A 20,708-nucleotide genomic window follows, 5' to 3' on the forward strand; every position below is an offset into this window, starting at 1 on the left:
CAGTGCATTCCATGCACTACCACTCTCTGTATAGAAAATTTACTGCTGACATCTCCCTTAAACTTTCCTCCACTCACCTCTGGTATTAGTCATTGTTGCCCAGGGAAAAAGGTGTGGGCTGTTCATTCTATCTATGTCTCTTATAATCTTTCGCACTCCTATCAAGTTGCTCCACATCCTCCTACACGCCAAAAAGAAAAGCCCTAGTTCAACCTTTCTTCATAAGAAATGTTCTCTAATTCAGTCAGCATCCTGGTAAATCTCAAGTGCACCCTCTCTAAAGCTTTCACATCCTATAATGAGGCAAACAGAACTAAACACAATAATCCAAATGTGGCTTGACCAGAGTTTTATGGAGCTGCAACATTATCTTGCAGCACTTGAACTCCATCCCCTGACCAATGAAGGCCAACACACCTCACGTCGTCTTAATCACCCAATGAAAGCACAACTTTGAGGGCTCAATGGACTGGACAAGCTATTTTTTACCTGCATTATATAATTCCATAAAGCTGAATAATTATAAAAACAGATCTAATTACAAAATCCTTTACCGTCTGCTTTTTAAAAATATTTTGTAGTATTTCTCTTGTACAAAATAGAAAAAACATATAGTAAAAATTTCCCGCAGGAATTTCAAGAATCTCTGGTGACATACCAAATTTCCTCAAACTTCTAATGAAATAGAGCTGTTGGTGTATCTTTCACATGATTGCATCAGTATCTTGTGTCGGTAATGTAGTATTGTCTTAATAGGATACTGCAATCATTGAATAAAGCTCCTTTGAAAAAGGAAAAATAAAGTGAGAGCCAGACTGGTTATAGAGGTTAAGATGGGAAAAAAAATAAATAAGGGAACAAAGTGAGAATATAAGAGGAGGCTGGCATCAAGCATTAAAAGGAATCAGAAATTACTTCTTAGGCATATGAATGGGGAAGGACTTGTAAGGGAAAGGTGAGGCCAATCCGAGACTAGCAAAGAAATCTACAGACAGAGGAGGAGGACAGTCCTTCACATCAGTCTTCACCAGGGAAAAATAAGCGGCTGGAGTCATAGCAAAGGGAGTGTAATTGAGATTCTGTAAAGGGATGAGAATTGATATAAAGGAGGGTGTAACAGAGATGCTGCGCTTCATATGGATAAACTATCAGGTCCAGATTAGTTGCATCCTGAGTCATGGAGGGAGGGAGGGAGGAAGATTCAGAGGGCCTGGCTGCTATCTTTAAATCTAGTCTCAAGAGTGGCATCCGAGTGCAAGAAAGTTCAAAGAATATATGTTTGTTCAAACAATGATGCATTACAGACCAGTAGTTTAAACACTGTACTGGGGAAAATTCTAGACACGATAAAAAGAGTTAGAACTGGCAGTCACTTTTTCCCCCGGGATCAATAAAGTGTGACTATGACTATGAAGTGTGGATCAATTAGAGAAAGGCAGCCAGGACTTGGTATTGATTTTAGTTTCTTATTGTCACATACCAAGATACAGTGATAACTTTGTCTTGCACAGTATTTATGCAGATCAAATCATTACACTGTACATTGAAGTAGAACAAGTTACAACAATGACAATGCAGAATAAAGTGTAAGAGCTATTGAAAAAGTGCAGGACAGCTAAATGATAAAGTGAAAGATCATAATGAGCTAGACTGTGAGGCTAAGAGTCCATCTTATCCTACAAGAGGTCCATTCAAGAGTCAGTAACAGTGGAATGGAAGCTGCCTTTCAGCCTGGTGATACATGCCTTCAGGCTTTTGTACCTTTGGCAGGATAGGAAAGGGGAGAAGAGAGAATGTTTGGGATGCATGGGGTCTTTGATTATGCTGGCTGCTTTACTGAGGCAGTGAGAAATGTAGACAGAGTCCATAGAGGGAAGTCTGGTTCCTGTGATGTGCTGAGTTGTGTTCACAGCTCTCTGTAGTTTCTTGTGGTCATGCGTAGAGTAGTTGCTATACCAAGCTGTTATGCATCTTTTTAGAATTCTTTCTATGGTGCATCAACATATCATGTTCAACAAACGGTAAAGCTTTTTTGATGATGTTTCAGAGAGGGTTGGCAGATTGGGGTGTTGTCATATGAGGAGGGACAAAGTAGACTGAGCCCAAATGCTCCAGAGTTTTGTCAAAAAATGCTGATCTTACATAAATTCCATACAGGGCTTGACTGGCTGGAGGTGGAGTTAAATTTTTTTCCTGGCAACGGTATGTAGAACCAGTTGGTCATAATCTTAAGGAAGGGGTCATTCACTTGGACATAGAAATGAGACTGATGTTGACAGGAAGAGCCATTAGGTCTATGGATCCATCTATAGCAGGTGTTTAAAACATTTTTTATGGCATGGGCCAATACTATTAAACAAAGAACAAAGGGTCTGTGGATCTGGGGTTGGGAACCCCAGATCTATAGTATGCCAGTGCAGTACCCCTCATTTCTCTTTACTGGCTATTTCTCCTCATCAACCCAAAACATTAACTATCATACTATCTTCACACATAATGCCTGACCCACTGAGTTCTCTCTGAGGCTAATTCCTCCAGTCATTAGGGTTCACATTTGTCTGTTTCTGAGATGTTATTCCTGCATGTTGGCGAAAGACTGAAGCAGTGTTGAGTTTCATAGGACAAAAACAGAAAATGCTGGAAACACTCAACAGGTCAGACAGCATTTGTGGAGGGAGAAACGGATCTGTGATATTTTTCAGGTCTGTGACCTTAAGTCAGAAATGTGAAAGAGAGAGATTTACATGGGTTTCCAGTATCTAACTTTCCCAGGTCTTGCAATGAGTTGCAGACCTAAAAAGGAAAGTTTCTCTCATCACAGATGCTGCTTGACTTATTTTGTGTTTCTAGCTGGCTTAATTGCAGATTCCACTATCTGCATTTTTGTGATTTTTTAAGTTCCTAGTCCCTGGTATGGCTGTGGGAAATGGCTAACCTGTAGTGTAACAAATAGCACACCATTATGCAGGAACTTATAGATAGTGAAATTACTGCAAAGCAGCCAACATATTTAGAGATTCCACCTACTCTGGACATTCTCACATCCCCTCCTCTCCCATTGGGCAGAAAATAAGAAAGCTTGAAAACTCAAACTACCTGACTCAACGATAATTTTTATCTTGCTATGACATTATTGAATGGTCACCTAGTATGATAAAATTGATCCTTAATCACACAGTCTATCCCATCATGGCCTTAGTGCCTTAGTGTCTGCCTGCACTGCACTTTCTCTGTAACTGTTACACTTTATCCTGCACTCAGTTATTACCTCATTGTACAGATGAGATGAAATAAGATGATCGCATGCAAAACAATGTTTTTCATCATGCCTTGATACAGTGTTTTGGTGAAGTTATGGCAGTAGAAATAGGTGGTCTTAGTGATGGTGCAGCTTGAAGCTCACTTCAAGGTCAAAGGTAAAACCAACTTTGCCAAAAGGCTAGGCTGGTCAGGTCAAGAGTGGCCAGGACACAGAAATTGTGGTAGGGATTGGAGAGGAGGATTGTGGTTGTACTCATCAGTGCATTAAGACCCATGATACTTACATCAAGAAAGCAGTGATTTATTTATGAGATGGAAGAAGTTCTGCAGTTGCTGGAAATATTGAGCAATATACACCAAGTGCTAGAGTAACTCAGCAGATCAGGTGGTATCTATGGAGAGGAGTTATCCAGTCGGTGTTTCAAGCTGAGACTCTTCATCAGGACCTGCAATAGTCCTGATGAAAGATCTCAGTCTAAAACTTAGACTGTTTATTTTTCCTTTGGCATTCTGTGTGCATTACTATTTGTGAGGTGGAATGTTTAACCTGCTTGCAAGTTGAGACTTTGAGATTTTGCTGTAGAGTGGGCATTTTAGTCAATATTACATTATTTACAAGAAGGAACACTGAAGGAGTTTGCTGCCCACAGTTTATATTGATACCCAAGGAATGGTAGTTTAGAAATTAGAGCTTTTCCATGCTCAGATTGCAGGTAAATATGTTTCTTTTTCCCATGTTAGATCATCGTCTGTGCTACAACCAGATCTGTGATCATAGATATAAATTGGCTGATGTAGGTGCAACTTATGACTATCGTTTATTGACCCTAACAGAGAACAGATCCCACAGCGAAGAGACATGAATTACAGGGCCCCGTAGATGACACCAATCTTTCACCCCAGCCTCTTATTGCTCGGTACCATGTATAGAATATGCAGAAATATCCTGTGTTCCAGATCCATGGTAATGTAGCAGTTAGCGTGACACTATTACAGCTCGGGGCGTTGGAGTTCGAGTTCATCTCTGACATTATCTGTAAGGAGTCTGTACATCCTACCCGTGGAATGCTTGGGTTTTCTCTGAGTTCTCAGTTTTCTCCCACAGTCCAAAGACATACCAGTTAGTAGCTTAATTGGTCATTCTAAATTCTCCCATGATTAGGCTAGGATTAAATCAGGAGTTGTAGGCCGTGCAGCTGAAAGGGCCAGAAGGACCTATTCATTCTGTATGTTAATAAATGAATGAATGAATAAATAAACAAACAAACAAACACATAAATAAATAAATATATTCACCAGCTTGACAAGTTTGTTTTTATAATGGTGTGGAGCAATCACAGCATAGGCCTCAATCAGAGACAGTCATGACACGCTGGAGATTGCTGCTTACCCCTACCTAGGTTTTCCCTTACCTCCATGGTGATCTTTTCTGCGGCTGCATATAAGAACAAGAACAAGAATAAGCATCTTGGTTGACGTGGACAAACTGGGCCTGTTTCGATGCTTCATTACACTGTAACTCCATGACAGTACCAGTATATCCCTCCTTGGAGGTCAGATCCAGGTGTGGTCACTCTAGGGTTTATGTAATTATAGCAAGAGTCTTCACTCTTCAGATTCAAGGCTTTTAGTACTGTATTAATTTCTAATTGTTTGCTGCAGCTAGAGTGAGCAGCATAACAATGACATGGCAGCTGTAACTTCCATGTTCAGTGGCTTTTGGGAGCCACCCATCTTAGCATAATTTCTGTGCCTCAAATGCCACAGCTTTGAATGTACTTTACTCTTAAGTTCTCAGGAGGTCTTAGTATCACACTACTAAGAGTGTACTTAAAGATGGTGAAATTCAATTTCTAAGCCAGCACATTATGTTCTGATTGTCTTCTGACTCATTCTGTACAGTCCTGTGTATTCATGGTTAGCCTTAGGCAACACTTCACTCTTGTTCCAAAGACAAGAAGAGTGGAATGCACACCCAAAGTAGTGAGTTTGGACCAGAATGTGTCACCAGAGTGAGTTCAGGTGTGAGGGGCAGGTTTGTTACTGGAATGAGGTTTGGAGTGATAAATAGGTGTCACACACACAAAATGCTGGAGGAACTCGGCAGGCAAGGAAACATCTATGGAAATGAATCGATTGTCAACATTTCAGGCTGAGACCCTTCATCAGGACTGGAAAGGAAGGGGGATAATGCCAGATTTAAGAACGTGAGGGGGACAGGAAGGAAGACAATCTACGTTTGTAGAAGGTGATAGGTCAAGTCTGGTTGGGGGAGGGGCAATGAACTAAGAAGCTGGGAGGTGATAGGTGAAAAACAAAGAAGGACTCTCATAGGAGAGGAGAGTGGACCATGGGAGAAAGGGGAGGCACTAGGGGAGAGGATTAATAGGTGAGGAGGTAAGAGGCAGAGTGGAAGAAGGAAGGGAGAGGGGAAAAAATTAACTGGAAAGAGATATCAAAGTTCGTGGCATCAGGATGGAGCCTACCTAGATGGAATATAAGCCGTCACTCCTCCAATCTAAGAGTGGCCTCATCGTGATTGAAGAGGAGTGACATCAGAGACTGACATGTCGAAAATGGAATGGGGATAGAAATTAAAATGTTTGGCCATCAGGATATTCTGCTTTTTTTGGATGGAGTGGAGGTACTTGACAAACCTGTCCCTCAACTTACATCAGATCTCACTAATGTAGAGGAGGCCGTATCTGCAGTACCGAATATAGTAGATGATGTCAATAGACTCACAGGTGAAGTGTTGCCTCACCTGGAAAGACTGTTTGGAGCCCTGAATGGAGGTGAGGGAGGAGGTGAATGGGCAAGTGTAGCACTTCTGTCATTTGCAGGGATATATGCCAAGAGGGAGATTAGTAGAGAGGGATGAATGGACAAGGGAGTCATGGAGGCAGTGATACAGTGGAGAGCAGAGAGTGGGATGGGGGCAGGTAAAGATGTGTTTGGTGCTAGGGTCCCGCTGAAGATGGCAGAAGTTGTGGAGAATGATATGTTGGATGCAAAGGCTCATGTGGTAGGTGAGGACAAGTGGAACCCTATCCCCGTTAAGGCAGCGGATGGGGTGAGCATGGATATCTGGGAAATGGAGGAGATGTTGTTGAGGACAGTTTTAATAGTGGAGGAACGGAAGCCCCTTTTTTTTTGAAGAAGGAGGGTATTTCTAATGTTCTGGAAATGAAAGCCTCATGCTGGGATTAGATACAGTGGAGGTGAAGAAACTGAGAAAAGGGAATAGCATTTTTACAGGAGGCAGGGCGGGAAGAGGTATAGTCAAAATAGCCATGGGAATCAGTAGGTATATAAAAGATGTCAGTAGACAGATCATGAAAGGGAAGCGAGGTGTCATTAATGAACCAAAGCTAAGTGAATTTAAGGGCAGGTGTGTCACAGGACACGAGATTTTGCAGATGCTGGAAACTTGAGTAATACACATAAAATGCTGGAGGAGCTCAGCAAGTCAGGCAGCATTTATGGAAGGACATAAACAAACAATATTTTAGGTTGAGATCCTTCATCAGGATGGAAAGGAAGGAGACAGAAGCCAAAATAAGAAGGTAGAGGGAAGGAAAGGAGGACAAGGCATAGATGATAGGTGAGACCAGGTGAGGGGAAAGATGAGTGGCTTGGGAGGGGGTGGACTGATGTGAGAAGCTGCGAGTTGATAGGTGGAAGAGGTAAATGGCTGAAGAAAGAGGCATCTAATGATATAGCACAGTAGAATCAAGGGAAGCAAGTGAAGACCCAGAGGTCATGAGCATAGAGAGGAGAAGAAAAGAGGTGAGAGGGCCGCCAGAATGGGGGGTACAGGGAAGGGGGAAACAGAGGGGATTGGTTCCCGGAGGTCAGAGAAATCAATGTCCATGCTATCAGGTTGGAGGATACCCAGATGGATTAGGAGGTATTTCTCCTCAGACCTCACAGGACTCACAAGAGAGGGATTAGATGTGAGGAATATATATGCCGTATAGAGTGGTACATGTTGAGGCCTTGAAGAGAGAATATAAATAGTCATGTAGGAAGCCGAAAAACAGGACTTCAAGGGTAGTAATCTCTTGATTGTTGCCTGTGCCATGCACCGGTGAGGGTAAGATAGGATAATTTGGCAGATGAATGCATGGCTGAGGAATTGATGCAGGGAGGAGGATTTCAGATTTCTGGATCATTGAAATCTCCTCTGGGGAAGGTATGACCTGTGCAAAAAGGATGAGTTACACCTGAACCTGAGGGGGACAATATCCTTATGGGCAGATTTGCTAAGATTGTTGGGAAAAGTATAAACTAATTTGGCAGGGTAATGGGAAATGGATTGATACAATAGAGGATGGGGCAGTTAGTATACAAGTAGATGCAGTTTGTAGCGAGACCATGAGAAAGGACAGGCAGATGACAGGGCAAATGTAGTTAGTGGGATGGGATGAAGAGTGTCTTTAAACTAAATAATAGGTTCAAAAGTTCAGCAGTTTGGAAAAGTGAGGATAAAGGGAAGTGAAGGAGACTGCAGGAGAGAATATAAAAGTCTCCGGAATAAATAAAAAGCCAAAAAGTTTTTAAAGGTATGAAAATTTGATTTCTGATAACATAGATGTAAAATTGAAAAGGGTGATGAATACAGGTCTAAAGATTTTATAGTTAAATTCATGCAGTTTATGGAATAAGATAGATGATCTTGTAGCACAGTTAGAGATATACAGTTATGACGTTGTGGGCAGCACTGAGACATGGCTGAAAGGAGATTATACTTGGGAGCTTAATATCAAAGGATACACCTTCTATTGAAAGGAGAGGCAGGTAGGTAGAGTGGGTGGGGTGGCTCTGTTGGTAAAAATTAAAATTCTTAGAAAGAGATGACATAGGATCAGAATATGTTGAATCTTTGTGAGTAGAATTAAGAAATTCCAAGTGTAAAACAAGTCACATAAAGAATTCTCAACAGTAGCCTGGATGTAGGCTACAAATTACAACAGGGTATACAAAAAGGATGTATAAAAGGCAATGCTATGGTAATTATGGGGACTTCAATACCCAGGTAGATCGGGAAAATCAGCTACGTGCTGGATCCCAAGAGAAGATATTTGTAGAATGCCTCCTGGATGTCTTTTTAGAGACAGCGTAGTTTTCAGTCCATTTAGGAAAAGGCAATTCTAGACTGGGTTTTACTTAATGAACTCAATTTGATTAGAGTTTATGGTAAAGAAAGCCTTAGGAAATGGTGATCATAATATGATAGAATTCACACTGCAGTATGAGAAAAAATAAGATGAATCAGTATTACAGTAAAGTAAAGAGATCGGAGGCATGAGGGAGGAGCTGGCCAAAGTTGATTGGATGATGGCTGACAGTAATGGCTGGAGTTTCTGGGATCAATTCAGGCTCAGGATGGACACATCCCAAAGAAGAAGTATTCTAAATGCAGCATGAGACAACCATGGCTGACAAGGGAAGTTAAAGTCAGCGTAAAAGCAAAAGAAAGGGCATATAATAGAGTAAAAATTAATTGGTAGCTAGAGGACTGCGAGGCTTTTAAAAACCAACTGAAGGCAACTAAAAAAAACAATAAGGAGAGAAAAGATGAAATATGAAGATAAATTAGCCAATAATTTAAAAAAATATCAAAAGTTTTTTAGATATATAAAGAGTAAAAGAGAGGTGAGAATGGACATTGGACCTTTAGAAATGGTGCTGGAGAGGCAGTAATAGGGGACAAAGAAATGGTGGATGACTCAATAAGTATTTTAAGTCAGTCTTGACTGTGAAAGACATCAGCAGAATGCTGGAAAATCAAGAGTGTCAAGTCGCAGAAATAAGTGTAGTTGCTATTACTAAAAAGAAGGTACTTGGGAAGCTGAAAAGTCTGAGGGTAAATAAGTCACCTGGACCAGATGGTCTACACGGCAGGATTCTGAAAGAGGTAGCTGAAAAAATTGTAGAGGCATTAATATTGAGCTTTCAAGAATCACTAGATTCTGGAATGGTTCCAGAGGACTGGAAAATTGCAAATGTCACTCCACTCCATAAGGGAGTGAGGAAAAGACAGGGAATTATAGGCCAGTCAGCCAGACTACAGTGGTTAGTAAGATGCTGGAATCTATTATTAAGGATGATGTTTCGGGGTATTTTGAGGCATATGACAAAATAGGCTGAAATCAGCATTGTTTCCTTAAGGCAAATTCTTGACAGCCAAATTTGTTGAAATTCTTTGAAGAAATAACAGGCAGGATAGACAAAGGAGAATCAGTGAATATTGTTCATTGGATTTTCAGAAGGCCTTTAACAGGATGCCACACTTTAAGGCTGCTAAACAAAATATGAGCAGATGGTATTACAGGAAAGATACTAGCATGGATAGAAGATCAGCTGACTGGCAGGAGGCAGCGAGTGGGAATAAAAGGGACCTTTTCTGGTTAGCTGCTGGTGATTAGTGGTGTTTTGCAAGGGTCAGTGTTGGGACCGCTTCTTTTCACGTTATATGTGAATGATGTGGATGATGAAATTGATGGCTTTGTGACCAAGTATGCTGACAATATGAAGCTAGTGAAAAGACAGGTAGTGTTGAGGAAGCAGTGAGACTGTGGACTGACTTGGATAGATTAGGAGACAGGGCAAAGAAGTGTAGGGAAGTGCATGGTCATGAACATGTGAACAATAGCTCACTATTACTCTTATGAAATATTAATTAATTAATTAATTATTTTAGGAATGTTTTAGGACATTTTTGGAACAGTTTCTTCCCTTCCATCGTCAGATCTCTGAACGGACAATGAACCAGGCCATGAAAGCTATCTATAACCATATAACATATAACAATTACAGCATGGAATCAGACCATCTTGGCCCTACTCGTCCGTGCCGAACTCTTACTCTCACCTAGTCCCATCTACCTGCACTCAGCCCATAACCCTCTATTCCTTTCCTGTCCATATACCTGTCCAATTGTTTTTTAAATGACAAGATTGAACCTGCCTCTACCATTTCTACTGGAAGCTCGTTCCACACAGCTACCATTCTCTGAGTAAATCTGAAAACCTCTTCAATTTGTTTAATGTATCACACTTTACTGCTGCCACAGAAAAACACATTTCATGATAAATATCAGTGACAATAAACCTGATTCTAATTTGGATTCTGAAGTACAGTGTAGGTCAACAATAATAGAAGGGTAAGAGAATAGTTGGTGAATTAAAGTTATATATTATTCAATATATGTTTAAAAATTTTGACTGCAATGCCTTTGAGTAAAAGAACATCAGTGAAAGAGATACTTGATGTTCCAGACAATATCAACCCTCTGGGTAATCTTTGAAGTTACTGATCGTTATGTGAAGGCATAAAATCAAAATACAGGGCAAAATCAACTGTTTCGTAAATCTTGCCTCACAGTAATCTAATTGAGAGCTTTGCAAGTCACTCTCAAATCTGGCCCCATTGTGAAGTCCCATTTGTGAAGAGCAGTTTACACTTAACCTTGTCAGCTTTACGGGGATAGTTAGGTCTTATACCCGCGACTCGATGTTGTGAATTCCCAAAGCAATAATGAGGGATTGATGCTGTATCAGTGGGTGGTGAGTCTGAGACAAGATACTTCCTGCTCTCACGGGAGGTAGCAATAGATCCTTTCAATGACACTTCAGAGAGGAGCAGTGAGCTCTCTTTGTGTCCTGACCAGCGTGGAAGCCTTCAGCAAATATTACAGGAAAAGTTAGCACATTGCTCTCCATAGGATTTGATGTTCATGGGTTGGTTGCTACATTTTGTACATTGCATCTCAATAGTATTTAACTGCCTGTGAGATGCTGCGGGATCTTCTGAGCACATAAAAACGACATATAATGAGACTCTGATATCCCATTATCCGATTATACAGAAATTATGATGGTTCCCGATTTGGCTCATCGCATTTTGTTTTACACATACCTATTAACTTCACTAGGATCCTGTTTTCCACATTCCCTTTGAACTCACCATATTATGTCTCATGGCTACCCTTTAGCTGGAGTGTGGTCCCATTTCCCATGTTCCCTTTGAATTCACTTGGTCCTGTTTCCCACATACCCTTTAAGGTCACCAGGTCTCCGCTTCCCACACTCTGTTTAAACTTTCTGGGATCACAGGGAAATTACTGTGTAACTTCCAAAAATAAGATGGAACATCCAATAATCCAGAAAATCTGTCAGTCAGGAGCCACCAAGCCCCAAGATTGCTGGATTAATGGATTAAACTTCCAAGTTTTAATTTGAACCAGTACGTAATCTGTTACTTTCATTGAAATCCTTGAATACGTCCAAATCTAAGAAATCTTACATGGTATTGTCAAAGTCAAGGTTGAGTTTATTGTCATATGCATGAGTACATGTATGCACAGTTGCAATGTAAAACTTACTTATAGTAACATCATGGGCACAGGATATGAGATCTACAGTATTCACAAGAAAAACACAAAGTATGCATAAATTTTATAAGAAAGAACACAACTGGAACAAAAAAAAATTGAAGTCCCTTTTTAGGGCAAAGTGATCATGGTGTTGCTATACTTATGTAGCGATTAGGGTTGTGCAGGTTGTTTAGAAAATTGAATGGTTGAAGGGAAGTAGCAGTTCTTGAACCTCGTGGTGTGGAACCTCAGGCTTCTTTACGTCCTGCTCGATAATAACTGCAAGAAGATGGCATGGCCTGGATGGTGGAGATCTTTGTCGATGGACATTGCCTTATTGAGGAAGTGCTTCTTGCAGTTGTCACTAATGGTGAAGAGAAATGTATCTGTGAATTATCCAGTACTCTGCATCTTCTTACATTTCTGTGTATTCAAATTGCCATACCAAATCGTGATGCAACCAGACAGATGCTTTCAACAGTACAGCTGTAGGATTCTTTTAGCGTGTTTGATGACAACTGAACCTCCTTAACTACTTAACCACTTAAGAAAGTAAAGATATTGGCATGCCTTCCTTGTAATTGCATCCATGTTCTAATATCCAAGACTTTTGGCCACATTGTCTACTGACAGAAGAACATGTCTGCATAATGGTGTGATGTTGCTGTGTCCTGAAAAATGTTGTATTTGTTTCCCACCAGCTTCACTCTGATGTTGATCGGGGAGATGGCTCCATCAAGTACGTGCTTTCAGGAGAAGGAGCAGGTTCCATCTTTATCATCGACGAGAGCACAGGAGATATCCATGCCACCAAACGACTGGATCGTGAAGAACAGGCCTATTACGCACTACGGGCACAGGCTGTTGACCGGTTGACTAACAAACCCGTTGAACCCTTGTCAGAGTTTATCGTCAAGATTCAAGACATCAATGACAATGAGCCACGGTTTCTGGATGGACCATATTTAACCAGCATCCCTGAAATGTCTCCTGTCGGTAAGTTCAGGGAGAAGATATCACTATGCAGCCTTTTTACCTTCTACTCATTTCTCATGTCCTTCCAACAGTGACACAGACCTAAACAAACAGGACACAGACTCCCTATCAAACCTTATGAACAGCATCACCTAACAGTAGGAAATCATTGGGATTAAGGTGTGCTCATTCAGTCCAGCAAGTTTATTCCATCAGTCAATGAAATACATAACCCAAAATCATATGCCTGCCATCAATCTACATTTCTGAACAGTCCATGAACAATTTCACTATTCCTCTTCTGTGCTATTTATTTTTAAATTGTAACTTATTTAACTTTTATATCTTGCACTATACTGATGCCACAGAACAACAAATTTCATAATATATGTCAGTGGTAATAAACCTGATTCTGATTCCCATTCCCCTAATAGATTTGGTCAACACAAATGTGCTTGCATCAAATTCAAAATTCCCAGTTGATGTGGCATCAATTGCTGGCTGTGAAAAGCATTCCAAATTTCTAGCAGCTTCCAAATGCAAAAGTACTTCTGCACCTCACTCCAGAGAGACCTGGTTCCTTCATGATAGGCTACATCACTGACCCAAAAAAAATTCTCTTTATCCACCTTAATTTATCAGCTATGTTAAGAACTTGAAACTGATTAAACCACCTTTCCATTTCTAAAATTTTCAGCTTGCATAATCTCACTCCATCCAGTGTTACGTCCTCTCAAGTTCTCAAAAAATACTCCCAGTGATGCCACTGTGTTCTGACTAGGAGTTTATTATTGTTTATATGTCATTTATCCATTCTAGAGTAATGGAGTTTATAGCAGCGAAACAGGCCCTTTGGCCCACTCATCCATGCCAGTCAAGGTGTCTTCCAGAGCTAGCCTTGAAGAAGTGTCTCAGCTCGAAATGTCAACTGTTTATTACTTTCCAAAGATGCTGCCAGACCTGCTGAGTTCCTCCAGCATTTTCTGCGTGTTGCTTTGGATTTTCAGCATCTGCAGATTTTCTCCCATTTGCCTGTCGTGACCTATCTCTCTTTAAACCTTTCTTATCCACGTATCTGTGTTTTTGTAATTATGCCCATCTGTACCACTTCCACTGGCACCTTGTTCCATATTCCCACCACCCTCTGTGTGAAAACCTGCCTCTCAGATCCCCTTTAAATCTTTCCTCTCTCACCCTAAAACTAATGCCCCCAGTTTATGCTCCTAGGACAAAGGCTGAGGACATTCATCTTATCTATATTCCTCAGGATTTCATAAACCTCTGTAAGGCTGTACTCAGCCTGCTTCTCTCCAGGGAAAACAGCCCCAGCCTATCCAACCTCTGCTTATAATTAAAGCTCCTGGTCATTTTTACCACTACTCCTGTGAATCTTTTCTGCACCCTTTCCAGCTGAATGACATCCTCCTGATACAATTCTCACAGCACTCTAAGTAATGCCACACAAAACACCAAGTAAATGCACATAATACTCCAAGAAACGACGTGCAGAGCCCAAGTAGCATCACACTATACTCTAAGTAACTGCACAGAGTACTCTAAGAGCTAATTTACAGCCAAGAGGTTAAGAACTTTTCTTCCTTGGTTTTAATTGACAGGATGGGATTAATGGCATATACAGGTGACAATTAGCTGCAGCTTCATAATCTACTGCATACACTTGAGTGCCCTTCATCTGTCTATCCAGCCAGGCACTCTTCTTGTGACACAATGAAATATTCAAAGTTTGCAGGATTCGCATTAAATCTTCAGTCTGTTTTAACTTGTGCTGCTGCTTATTCAGAAAGTTCAAAGCTTTGCAGTAAAGTCATTCAACATCATGAAAAATCCAGAAGAGTAAGAAGCAAAGGCACCCATTCCAACAGTAACATTGATTAAAAGCATTTTTGGTATTGCAATTATTCATTTGAAATTAAAATTGATAAAATATCCACTTATATTTCTTCTATGAAACATGAATATTAAACCTTGTTTCCATCACGATGGAGCAGGATTGATGATCACTGAATCATGCTGTAATATCTTTGGTATAAATAATTGATAGGTTAATACAATGATGCTAAACTGCTGAGATTAATTATTAATTTATTAACTTGTAACTTGTTCAATGGCTTATCTTTTATTTTCTGTTTGCCTGACATCGGACATATCCTGAGGTGGTGCCCGTGGCTCAGCTCACCTCTCAGTATCACTGCAGGCACCTGAACACTGCAGCTCTGGGGGAATAGTGCACTGTAGGTGATAGGTGTGGCACTCCCATATATTCATAGAACAATACAACACAGGACCAGGTTCTTTGGCTCACCGTTTCTACATCGACTGTGATGCTAAATTAAACTGAATCAATTCTGCCTGCACATGTTCTATATTCATCCATTTCCTGCATATTCACAAATATACAGGATGCAACTGCCTCTTAAACTCCACTATTGTATCTGTATGCACCACTCCCCTGACAGCCATTCCAAGCACCCACCACCCTCTGTGTAAAAAAGACATGCCACTCCACCTCTCCTTTAAGCATTCCCTTTCTCGTCCTAAATATATGCTGTCTAGTAGTTTACAATTCTACCCTGGGAAACAGGTTCTGACTCTCTACCTAATCAATGCCTCTCATAATTTTATAAATTTCCATAAAGTCTTCTCTCAGCCTCCAATGCTTGAGAGAAAGCAATTTAAGGTAGTTCAGCCTCTCCTTATAGCTCATACCCTGTAACCCAAGAAGTATCCTGGCAAACAACTTCTGCACCGTTTCCAAAGCCTCCACATCCTTCCTGCAATGTTAGGCCAAGGACTGCCCACAATGGTCCATATGTAGCCTAATCAACGTTTTATATGATTTCTCCCTGTTTAATTTGTCTAATTCCAGCATAATCTTGTTTACCACTATCCCATTGTATGCCCCCAGCTTCTCTAACCTTGGAGATGAAATCTACCCATCATAGGGTCATAGAATCATAGAACACTACAGTAAAGAAACAAGACCTTCAGCCCATCTAGTCCATGCCAAACTGTTATTCTGCCTAGTCCCATTGTCCCTAACCTGGACAATATTCCTCCATATCTCTCCTGGCAATGTACTTATCTAAATTTCCCTTAATTGTTGAAATTGAACCTGTATCCCTGACTTCCTCCGGCAGCTCGTTTTGCACTCACATCACCCCCTGAGTAAAAACGTTCCCCTTTAGATTCCCCTTGAATATTCCACCTTTCATCCTTAACCTGTGACCTAGTACCACCCAACCTCAGTGGAAAACAACTGTTTATGAGAGGGTTGTGTATACTCCTCATAATTCCCTGGAACGATTGCAATAAATCCTTCCTAAAGTGATGGGCTCATACTTGGAGCAGGACTCTAGCTGTTATCTAACCTGCGTTTTATAAAGGTTCATCTACCTCATTGCTGTCTGTCCCAAAGGCACTTTCTTGCTAACTGTAAGATTTTATTCTGCACTCTGTTATTACCTCAGTGTTCTGATGTGATGAAATGATGTATATGGACAGCATGCAAAACAAGGTTTTTCACTCTACTTCAGTACAAGCTTACCGATTTACCAGTCACAACTGTAGTACAATGTTATGGAGACTAGTGTCCCACATGCTTTACTAAGCACTCTTTGAACATGTGTAGCACTTTTCCAAGCTATGTGACAGGTCCCTCACAAACTGTTCCGTTAGACTGCTGTCACAACATGGAAGCAGTCCCATCAGCCCATCAAATCTGTGCTGACCATTGTACCCGGTCCTATATATTAATCTCCAGCAATACCCCATCGAGTACCCTTCCCCACCATTTATTAGGGACTATTTGCAGTGGCAACTTAACCTATCAATCTTCATGTCTTTGGAATATGGGAGAGAGCCAGAACACCCAGAGGAAATCCATGTGGCCCCTGGGATAAACATGGAAACTCCACACAGACAGCGCTGGAGGTCAGAATTGAGCTTGGATCGTTGCAGCTGTGAGGCAGCAGCTCTATCTGCTTATAAGTGATTTGGATGAAATAGTAGATTGGTTGGTTGGTAAGTTTGCTGACTATACAGAAGTTGAAGTTGCAGACAGTAAAGAACATTATCAAGGCATGTGGTAAGACATAGATCAATTACAAAGAAGTGGCAGATTGAATTTAATCTGGGCAATTGTGAGGTGCTGCACCTTAGGAGGCCAAATGTAAGGGGAAAGTCTACAATTAATGACAGGACCCTTAAAATCCTTGATGTACAGAGGGATCTATCACTCCCTGAAAGTGGCAACATAAGTAGAGAGTGGTCGGGGCTTAAGGTACAAGCGTCAGGAAATCATATTGCATTTGTATAAAACTTTGGTTAAGCCGCACTTGTAGTATTGTGTGCAGTTCTACAGGAATGATGTGGAGACTTTGGAGAGGGTTCAGAGAGATTAATCACGGAGGATGCTACTTGAATTAAAGGATATTAACTGTAAGGAGAGATTGAGCAAACTTGGAATGTTTTGTTTGGAGTGTTGGATTCTGAAGGGAGACCATGTATAAGTTTATAGTATTATAAAGTATAGATAGGGTAGTTAGCCTGTATCTTTTTTCCCAGGGTTGAAATGTCCCAGAGCTTAGCATTAAGGGGTGAGGGGGAAAATTTAAAGGAAATATACATCACAAGTTCTTTGTAAACAGAGCATGGAAAGACTGCCCAGGGTGGTAGTGTAGCAAAATGAAAGTCAAACTTGAGTTTATTGCTGATTGCACAAGTACACATACGCACAGATGCAACAAAAATTTGCTGCAGCATCACAGGCTCATAGCATCAGAAAAACAGCATTCACAAGGAGAAAAAATAAATTATGCACAATTGCTACAAGAAAGAACATAATTAAAAAAATCAAAATCCAGTTTAATGCAAAGTAGTCAAAGTGCTTATAGTATTGCTATACTGATGAGTGTTGTGATATTTAAGAGGCTTTTCAATAGGCACATGACCATGCAGAGGATCATTAGCAGGCAGCATAGATCATGCTCAGCACAACATCATGGGTTGAAGAGCTTGTTGTTCTGCAGTACTCTTTTATGTTCTATGTTCTTACTCTAGGGGAAATTGAATCTCACCTGTGAGGTGTCTGCCTAACTTAGCTTTACAAATCGTCCTGCAAACCATAGCTAGCATGTTACTGTTACAAGGAAATCTTTGACAATGGAACTTTAAAACAAAAACTTCATGCCATCTCAAAACTTTCCTCCCTCAGGCAGTTAATCTGATCAACCATTGTAGTTATCCCCTCCAACATACACACAAGCTGCTGGAGTAACTCAGCAGGCCAGGCAGCATCTATGGAAAAAAGTACAGTTGACATTTCAGGCCGAAACCCTAAGTTTCGGCCCGAAATGTGGACTATACTTTTTTCCATAGGCGCTGCCTAGCCTGCTGGGTTCCTCCAGCATTTTGTGTGTGTTGCTCGGATTTCCAGCATCTGCAGATTTTGTCTTGTTTGTAGTTACGCCTCCCTCTCTATCTATTACTTCATTAAGTGCACTGCATTGTTAACATTTCAATGCACCCGTTATAATGCTGTTTACATTGTAAGTACAGTATGTGCTGATATCTATGCAATATTTATGCACATTTTATTCCATATCTGCACTTTAACCTCTAATGTTACTTTTATGTAATTCTTTATCTTTTATAATGTTTGAATGCTGTTTTTCCTGCATGTCACGCCCACTGATCACAGTTTCTAATACCTGTAAATGTGCATGAGGAATAAAGTTGATGAAGATTATGTATTGAATTCACTAATGTGTGATCCACTCCATTCCTGAACAGGAACCTCAGTGATACAGGTGACAGCCACTGATGCCGATGACCCCACCTATGGAAGCAGTGCCAGGGTGGTCTACAGTATCCTGCAGGGACAGCCATACTTCTCGGTGGAGCCAAAGACAGGTGACCTCATTCGCTATCCATCAGTGGAATTTACAAACATTGCAACTTCAATTGTGATATATTGTCTCAGCCAAAGTATCCTGCTTTGTCCTGCCTTGTTTTTCACTGTGCTCAGTACTAGTTGCAGATATTTTACCATGGACTTGATGATTGGTTATTCATTGCTAGCATCCAGTGGTAAATCCAGTCAGGAATTAAAATAAATCTTCTTTACTCGGGGAGGTGGGAGTAAGTGGAACTCTCTGCTGGAAAGTTATTCATGAATGACTGCAGATGTTGGAAATCTGGAATAAAACACAAGGAGACTGGAGGAGCTCTGAATATAGAGCACAGGAACAGGCCCCTCAACCCATGATACTGTTCCACTCCTGAGCTACAAGTCCATAGATTCCTGAAAGTGGTAACACAATTCAATAGGGTGGCACAGGATATAAGAACAGGGATATCATGTTACTTGTACAAGTCATTGGTGACTTAGATTTGAGCACTCTGCTGTAGGAAACAGAGGTAATCTTATAAGAGGTGTATAAAATTATGGGGATCGTAAAGAGGGTGAGTGTACACAGTTTTTTTTTACCAGGATTGGGGAATCAAGAACTAATGGATTAAGGTAAGAGGGGAAGGACCTAATTGGAACCTGAGGGGCAAATTTTTCACCCAGAGAGTGATCAGTAAATGGAATGAACTTATTATGGAGTGAGTGAGTAGGGGAGGTTTATTACCAATATTTCAAAGGCACCTGGACAGATACGTCAATAGGGAAGGTTTCGAGGGAAATGGGCTAAATACGGGCAAATAGGGCTGGCTTAGATGTGGATCTATGTCAGTATAGACCAGTTCATTGATGACCTTTATCATGCTGTGTGATTCTAAAACTCTGTATCATTCTCTCTACATTAGATAGAGTGAATCTCTTTCCTGTAGTCCTTTACCCTTTCAGTAGACCCCCACCACCATCTCTGTCCAGGCCCCTCAATGTATTATATGCTACCATGAAATTTCCCCTATTCTTCTATATTTGCTAAGAATACTGTCCAGCTTGTTTGATCTATCCTAGTCCCTTGTGTGAGAACCTTTCTCATATTTTTCTTCTGGGCTCTCTCTAAAGCCTTTATGTCCTTCCTGCAATGTGGACTCTCTTTAAAGCCTTTATGTCCTTTCTGCAGTTTAGCAAATAGAACTGAACATAAGAACCTGTTAGAGGCAAGGCAATTGTCTTATAAAATTCAGCACATCTTCCCTCCTGTCCCTTAATGGCATTATGCTGTCTCGACCTGTAATACTGACTGTCCATTTCCCTTCACAAAAGCTACGAGGGGTGATTGATAAGTTCGTGGCCTAAGGTAGAAAGAGTCAATTTTAGAAAACCTTGCTCATTTATTTTTCAACATAGTCCCCTCCTACATGTACACACTTAGTCCAGCGGTCATGGAGCATACGGATCCCTTCTTTGTAGAAGTGGTCCACAGCCGGGGTGATTGATAAGTTTGTGGCCTAAAGTAAAAGGAGATGAGTTATTAACTTCAAACTTTCTGCATTATCACTCAAAGAATTGAACTGCACGTGCATGTAACGAGAGCGTCTTGGACCTCCAGGTGGTCCACAGCAGGGGTGATTGATAAGTTCGTGGGCTAAGCTAGAAGGAGATGAGTTATACAGCTCTTGTTACATGCACATGCAGCTCAACTCTTTGAGTGAAAATGCAGAAAGTTTGAAGTTAATAACTCATCTCCTTCTACCTTAGGCCACAAACTTATCAATCACCCCTGCTGTGGACCACTTCTGGCGGTCCAAGGTGTTGACTTCTACAAAGAAGGGATCCAGGACTGCTGGACAAAGTGTGTAAATGTAGGAAAAATAAATGTGCTAGGTTTTCTAAAATTGACTCCTTCTACCTTAGGCCACAAACTTATCAATCACCCCTCATATCTGACCTGCTGATTTCCTCCACCAGTTTATTTTTTTTTGCTCTAGATTGCAGTATGTCCAGTCCCTTGTATTGCTATTGCCATCTGTTTCAAATGGACTTGGTGACTGAGGCTCCACAATCCTCTGGGGAAGAGAAATTCACCATCCTCTGGGTGAAGAAATATCTCTGTCCGAAACAACCTATCCCTATATCTGAGGTTGTGACCACAGGTTCTGAGCTTTCAACCCGGGA

At 40.9% G+C, this 20,708-nt stretch overlaps 1 protein-coding gene across 2 annotated transcripts in view; it reads left to right on the top strand.

The window, feature by feature from the left end:
- LOC134342600 (cadherin-7-like) overlaps positions 1-20,708 on the top strand; it is a 232,820-nt gene that overhangs the window by 87,627 nt on the left and 124,485 nt on the right. For both annotated transcript variants that reach the window (XM_063040931.1, XM_063040923.1), the window contains 2 exons: positions 12,343-12,637; positions 18,428-18,547. In XM_063040931.1, the coding sequence (XP_062897001.1) occupies positions 12,343-12,637; positions 18,428-18,547 (415 nt within the window). The remainder of the gene's footprint in view (positions 1-12,342; positions 12,638-18,427; positions 18,548-20,708) is intronic.

The sequence above is a fragment of the Mobula hypostoma genome, chromosome 1 (genome assembly GCF_963921235.1).
Source record: "Mobula hypostoma chromosome 1, sMobHyp1.1, whole genome shotgun sequence".
NCBI classification, from domain to species: Eukaryota; Metazoa; Chordata; class Chondrichthyes; order Myliobatiformes; family Myliobatidae; genus Mobula; species Mobula hypostoma.